We start from the raw sequence: 7,510 nt of genomic DNA on the forward strand, positions 1-7,510 counted from the left end.
GTGGAAAAGAGTGTGTCAGCAGAGAGGGGAAAAAAAAGTGGTCAGAGGAAAAAGAACTGCAGCACACTGATGACGTCAGTGGCCACTGTTCCCTGCATGGTGCAGCTGCTGTGCTGGCATCAACTGGGCTGATTCCTCCTTGCATTTGCTTTTGCAAGGTCTGTGTGATTTTGAGAAGTGGATAGGAACAAGAGGGCAAGTGCTGATGTATTTTTGATGGTTCCTTAACAGTGTGACAGTTAAGAACTGTCTTAAAACAGAGCTGGATTCCCAGTGCCTATATTTTTCTTTGTGCAGCCATTGATTTTTGAGTTTGATTATTGTAGCTTAGGTGTTACGGGGAGGAAAAAAAAAGAAATCATACCAATAGCCACTTGGGGTTAGCAATTGTCTGCTCCAAGACTCAGAATCACAGGATCATTCTGGTTGGAAGAGACCTTTCAAATCATTGAGTCTAACCATTCCCCGAGCACTGCCAGGTCCCCTCTAACTCCTGTCCCTCAACACCTCCTCGACACGGCTGGGAAGCTTCCCTTGGGATGGGGACTCCACCACTGCCCTGGGCAGCCTGGACTAGACCTGGACAACCCCAGCGGGGAAGAAATTGGTCCTCAGGTCCAACCTCAACCTCCCCTGTTGCAACCTGAGGCCATTTCTTCTCATCCTGTTGCTTGCTCCTGGGGAGAAGAGACCAACCCCCACCTTGCTCCAACCTCCTTTCAGTGAGTTGTCGAGATCCAGAAGGTCTCCCCTGAGCCTCCTTTTCTCCAGGCTAAACCCCCCCAGGTTCCTCAGCTGCTCCTCAGGGCACTTGTGCTCCCGACCCTGCACCAGCTCCGTTGCCCTTCTCTGGACACGCTCCAGCCCCTCAATGTCCTTCGTGGAGTGAGGGCCCAAAACTGAACCCAGGATTCGAGTTGCGGCCTCTCCAGTGCCCAATACAGGGAGACAATCCCTGCCCTGGTCCTGCTGACAGCACAGCAGGAGCTGACTCACCAAAGTCAGCGTGCTGGTTTTTTTCTCCAGGCTACCCTCTCTCCCCGCCCAGGGAGAGAGCTCCAGACCCTGCACCAGCTTTCTTACCCTTGCGTGGACACGCTCCAGCCCCTCAATGTCCTTCGTGGAGTGAGGGCCCAAAACTGAACCCAGGATTCGAGTTGCGGCCTCTCCAGTGCCCAATACAGGGAGACAATCCCTGCCCTGGTCCTGCTGACAGCACAGCAGGAGCTGACTCACCAAAGTCAGCGTGCTGGTTTAGTGCTGCAGAAGAACATTTAACACTTTAGTGTTTTAATGATCCATTTAAAAGAGTTTGAAATAATGCTGTTAACCAAACAAAAGCCACTGATTTCCTTACACTCCTTTACAGAACGGGGAGGAAAAAATGAGAAATAAGCATTTAATTGTCAAATCAGGATTCTTTTCTTGAATCGTTTTCTTTTTAAGTAGTAGCTCTGTTTTTAGCATTTCACAGAACGAGCATAAAGTTTATCCTGAAGTGTTGAACTTCAGGTGGATGAGGTGTTATAACCCAGACAAGGCACAGTTGCCAAGTGCTGCATCTCTTTATTTTTCCTGTGGTAATTCTTTGTAAGTGATGATTGGTGACAGAGCATTCGACTTCAGTAATTCTCTAACTTGTTAGAAAGGCTGACTTGGCTAGCTTTGCTCTACACAACATTTGTCATCTTATATTTGATTTTAAAAATGTTTTTTTTACCTCAGCTGATGCAGCTCTGCCTCTACTATAAATATGTATGGAGAATGCTGGAGCGTGTCAGGATTTAAAAACAGAGCAGATCTTCTGCATTTTACGAACTAATTTGTGGTAGCCTTTGCTGTGACTTGCTTGCAGGAGTTCACGTGAGGAGTTGTTTTTCAGACTCTATTAATACATTAATGGGTTGATTTGCTTAAGACCGTAACAGCTTTGAAAAAAATAATTGGTTATTTTGGTTTTGCTGATGGGGCAAATGACTCACGTAAAAGAGTCACGGACAGAAACGCTTCTCCTCGATAAGAACAGCAGCATTTGGAAATGTTCTAGTTTGTAAGTACTAAGTTAAGAGAAAATTAAGAGTAGCAGCTGCTTGCTGTTCAGGAAGATGCTCATATTCTGTTCCCTTCTTTGGGGCTATAATGAGTCTGTAAAACTCTCCTGTTCAGGTTCTGTGTTAGAAGCTGAGGTTTTTTCCTATGATGTCATCAATTTCCATAGTCTTTTATGAAATCCGTTGGATGTCTGGGTGCTTATGTCATCCAGAAGGAGAGACTGTACCAACTCTACCTGAATAGAGCTAATCTAATAAGGGAGTTTTGAGACATCCTCACACCTCTGGCACTTTAAGGACTCTCTAAACCAAACCAGGAGAAGAAACAGCAACTCTTTAATTTTCTATGGGAGGATTTCTACATCAAGAGAGAAGAATGTAAGGGCTTCCATGAAATAATTATTAAATAATAATAACTAGAGCAATAAGCTCTAGATGTGTTTAGAATCAGCCTTTTAGACTTCCACTGTTGAAAAAGGGCGCTTAAGTAAGAGTACTGAGTATACTGGAAACACAACAGGATACTCACAGAATGTGCATTTCTGTTTAGTATGTCAGGACCAAACAGCTCTTCGGAATGGTCTATAGAAGGTCGTCGCCTGGTGCCGCTGATGCCACGGCTTGTCCCACAAACAGCTTTCACTGTTACCGCTAACGCTGTGGCCAACGCAGCTGTTCAGCACAACGCGTCCCTTCCAGTTCCTGCAGAAACTGGAAACAAAGAAGGTGAGAGAAAGTTGGTATCCCGCTGCAATCTGTGGGAATAGAGAAATAACATCACAGTATAAATAACTTACTGAAAAATATTCCTATAAATGTGGAAAAAAATGACTAATTTTTTTTTTTAACATGCCTTTGCAGCATCAATCTGGTGAAAGTCAAGAAAACTTTGGTGGTTTTCTTTTCTTTTTGTTTTGTTTGATCTTTAACTTCAGGTTAAACATAGCAAGTTAAAACGTTGCTGCCTGCCTCCCCCACGCCTTTTCCATAATGCTTGTACACATTCCATCTAACTCGGCTGAATAGGCTTGAATTATGCTTCATGCAACTGCGAATGTTTCTCATTTCTTGAACCAGGCTGGTTTATTCTGGTTTTGTGAGAAATTGTGAATCATTGTGCTATTATTTATAAGCAGCAGTTTGAAAAAGCTGTTTAGCGAAATCATTCATTACTGAAGGAATGTTTTGGTTCTTTAACTGATGTGCTGTTGAGAGGTACCAGCTATGTTCTGTTACTGGTCTGGATATGGTCATTTTCAGAAAAAACAAAAAAGAGCAAATTGTAAAGTAAAACATCAGGTTAATACAAATAAAAAACTTGGCTAAGCAAGCACAGATTTCTGGGGAGGGGAGGTTAGACTTCCATGTTGCCTTTGGGGGCTCTTAATTCCATGGCCATGCTGAGGTTAAACTGGGCAGTACTCACAGTAACAGGATTGCAGAGGCAAAGGTGTGGATAATGCCCCAAGAAGTCTTTGCCTTCTGTTTCAGTTGTTAAAATAGTGATAGAATAACGGGATTCTGCACTGCGGTTATATGGAAGGTGTCTTTTCTCCTCTTCAGTGGTGGTTTGCTATTCCTACACAAGTACCACTTCAACCCCAACATCTACCCCTGTTCCAAGTGGCAGTGTAGCAACAGTGAAGTCCCCCAGACCTGCCAGTCCAGCCTCCAATGTAGTCATCTTGCCAAGTGGAAGTACTGTGTACGTCAAAAGTAAGTGATACTAGCAACTGATTAACAAAAGGGAAAGAAAGGCACAGACAGTCCTGTGGCTGAAGCATGGACAGAGTTAAACACCTTGACCTAAAGTCATTTAATGCCTTGACGCCTTTGTTTAGTCTAAAGGATGAATTTATTGCTTCCCTTTTTCGGAGAAATTGTGTTCAGGATAAATCCACTTGCTGTAAAATGCTGCAAGGAGTAGTAGTGGCAAGGACAAAGGAGCAAAAAATATTTTGAAAATAAAATATAGGAATTGCTGTATGTCAGTGCATTTCTAATCAAACTGGTTCAGAATTCATCTTTGAAGGTGACTGCTGCTTGCTTCCCTCTTCCTTCTGCTTAAATAATGCATACTAGTCACTTGAGTTAGAGAAGGTCCCTCCTTCCATTTTCACCATGAACTATGGCCATTTGTTGATTTATTTGGCCTGCATTCCTGGGCAAGTGTGAAAACTCCACACGAAATCCCACCAGGTACCCATCTTCATGTGATTAAATCTGGAAATCCAGGGCATAATATCTAGAAAGAGTCTTTCCTGTCTCCTCTGCTTCACCTTCTTTCTTTGGCTAGTAAGTCAGCTAGTTCTAAAAGCAGGCTGTGTCCTCATACAGGTGCCCAGCTTATCAAAGATAGTTTTATTTAACTCATAATTAAACCAGTTTCCTTCAGTCCTTATATATTTCCTGTCAAAATGCAGGTAACAAATAAAGATTAGTAGTGAAGTTGTTAAGTGCTATTTTTATGCTTGCAGTGCATAACTTTATTACTTTAAATTTTTTTTAATCTTTATGCTACAAGTGCATGTTTGTATAAACTTTTGGCTAGTCAGAAATGTCACATTGTACATTAATGTTACCTGCAAACCACAATCTTTAATGGCTGTATCAACCCACAGAACCCGTTACAGAATCGCACACTGCTGGGGGTTGGAAGGGACCTCTGGAGATCACCCAGTTCAACCCTCTGCTAGAGCAGGGTCACCAGAGCACGTTGCCCAGGGTGATGTCTAGGTGGGTTTGGGATCTCTCCAGACCAGGAGGCTCCACAACCTCCAATGGCAGCCTGGGCCAGGGCTCCCTCACTCTCACAGCAAAGAAGTTTCTCCTCATGGTCAGGTGGAACTTCCCAGGTTCCAGTTTGTGCTTATTGCCCCTTGTCCTGTCACTGGGCACCGCTGAGAAGAGTCTGGCCCCATTCCCCGGACACCCACCCTTTAGCTCTTGATCACATTGAGGAGATCCCCTCTCAGCCTTCTCTTCTCCAGCTGAACAGCCCCAGGGCTCTCAGCCTTTCCTTGGCAGAGAGATGCTCCAGTACCCTCCTCATTCTTCCAGCCTCTGCTGGACTGACTCTCCAGTAGTTGCTTGTCTGTCTTGAACTGGGAAGCCCGGGACTGGACACAGGACTCCAGAGGTGGCCTCAGTAGCATAGAGCAAAGAGGGAGGAGAACCTCCCTGGACCTGCTGGCCACATTCTTCTTCATGCACACCAGCAGACTATTGACCTTGACCACAAGAGGTTGCTTGTCTGTCTTGAACGGGGAAGCCCGGGACTGGACACAGGACTCCAGAGGTGGCCTCAGTAGCATAGAGCAAAGAGGGAGGAGAACCTCCCTGGACCTGCTGGCCACATTCTTCTTCATGCACACCAGCAGACTATTGACCTTGACCACAAGAGCACGTTGATAGCTGTCAGTGGTGAACTTGCCCACCAGCACTCCCAGGTCCTTCTCTGCAGATCTGCTTCCCAGCAAGTCCCCCCGACCTCTACTGGTGCAGGGGTTTGGTTATTCCTCCCCAGGTGCAGGATCCTGCTCTCACTCTTGTTGGACTTAATTCAGTTCCTCTCCACCCAACTCTCCAGCCTGTCCAGGTCTCGTTGAACGGCATTCTGCCTGACAGTGTGTCAGTCATTGCTCCCAGTTCTGTACCCTCAGCGAACTGGCTGAGGGGACACTCCATCCTTTCATCCAGGTCATTGATGAAGATGTTGAACAGGACTGGACCTAGTACTGACTCCTGGGGACCACCACTTGCTATAGGCCTCCAACTAGCCTCCACAGCACTGCTCACAACCCTCTGAGCTCTGTCGTTCAGCCAGTTCATCCAGGTCATTGATGAAGATGTTGAACAGGACTGGACCTAGTACTGACTCCTGGGGACCACCACTTGCTATAGGCCTCCAACTAGCCTCCACAGCACTGCTCACAACCCTCTGAGCTCTGTCGTTCAGCCAGTTACAACATTAAGATTTTCCATTTTTCTGATTTAATGCACTAATCACTCAGCTTTAGTTTAAAGATTCAGGAAAAAATGTTCTTAACCTCTTAAAAATTTAATTTAGACCTCTATTACATGGTAATGAGTATAAAATCTGTCTAGACATGATAGAGGGATGAAAGGTGTTCATTTTTATTCCGTCCATCCCTGCTTTTTGTTTTTTCCTCACTTCACGTCCTTCATTTAGACTTTTTCTTAAGGAATCGTGTGTCTTTCACAATGTGTTGTATTAGTGACGTTAATTTTAACAAACCTGGTCAAGGGCAAACTGAGGAGGCCTGAGATATCATCATGACTTCACCACTGACTTCATCTAAGTCACAGCCTGACTGAGCCATTAACCTCTCCCTGCCTCTGCTTCCTGGCTTGTCATGTGTGAGTTAGAGTTGAGCTGTATTTTCTAGCCAAATGCTTGTGGAAAATGAGGTGCCAATGCCGTTTCTAACATGAAATCATAGGAATAATGTTCTTACAGAACCCCAGCAGTAGAAACAGGAGCTGAAATGAGCTGTAGTTAACATAAAATAATGTTCTGCTAGTTTAATCTTACCTGATGACGTGGGTTTTTTTTTTTTTTTCATGGATGGGGAACCACAAACAAAGAGCTTTATCTGAGTATTTCATGGTGACCCACCAAAATAATGGCTGTGTTCTGTCCTAGCCGCTCTGCTTTATCTGTGGAAATCACTGCTAGGCATGTTCAGAGCCATAAACTCTGGATTAGAACTTTGAAATCCAGACTCATGGATCAATGCTTCATCTGTACTGCTACAGCCAGCTAAAATTCTTTTTTTGAGTTTGAAGCAAACGTAAAATAGAGCTTTTGCTTCCCTTCCCTGGTTCATTTTCCCGTCCTTTGTGTGGGTACAACTGTCAGCCTCCTGAAGTCTACCTGCAGGTGAGCCAGTGCTTGTAGCGGCAGAGAAACCCCCTGCTCAGAAATCACTTGCTGTGCTACTGGGCACTTTCTTGTCCACTTTAATTCCTGAATCTTCACTTTCTGAATGCCAGAATATTTAGTTGTTTTAATGAGAGATTGGCTGTAATTAGATCTTGACCGTAATTAGAGACTGACTGCCAAGCAAGTTTGCGTGGGTTACCAGTAAGAGACTGCTTTTACTGTGACAGCATTTGTCTGTAAGCCCCAGGCATATGGAACCAACCTCTTGAGTCTTGTTCTGTGTAGGGGGATTGTGTATTTTCTGCCTATCTCTGATTTTTAATTGTTTAACACTTGCTAATTTCATAAACATAAATACCAGATAGCTGTAAGAGATTTTCAAGGTAATTAAACTATGTCTTTCTGTAATCTATATCCATTTATGAACCTTCTGCGTGCTTAGGAGAATTTCACGTGGATTTAAGGAGCATTGATCAAGGTGTTATCCTTTGCTCAGCTGAATATTGCAGATTTTTTTTTTTTTTTTGCTCCATGATGATTTTTTTTCCCTCCA

General features: G+C 44.2%; 1 protein-coding gene across 1 annotated transcript in view; it reads left to right on the forward strand.

Moving 5' to 3' along the window:
• Positions 1-7,510, forward strand: part of LOC104490582 (chromosome unknown open reading frame, human C11orf30) — a 38,194-nt gene that overhangs the window by 4,818 nt on the left and 25,866 nt on the right. The window contains exons 4-5 of the mRNA XM_010132884.1: positions 2,602-2,777; positions 3,615-3,767. Of these exons, the coding sequence (XP_010131186.1) occupies positions 2,602-2,777; positions 3,615-3,767 (329 nt within the window). The remainder of the gene's footprint in view (positions 1-2,601; positions 2,778-3,614; positions 3,768-7,510) is intronic.

The sequence above is a fragment of the Buceros rhinoceros genome, unplaced genomic scaffold, assembly GCF_000710305.1.
Source record: "Buceros rhinoceros silvestris isolate BGI_N320 unplaced genomic scaffold, ASM71030v1 scaffold11763, whole genome shotgun sequence".
Lineage (NCBI taxonomy): Eukaryota > Metazoa > Chordata > Aves > Bucerotiformes > Bucerotidae > Buceros > Buceros rhinoceros.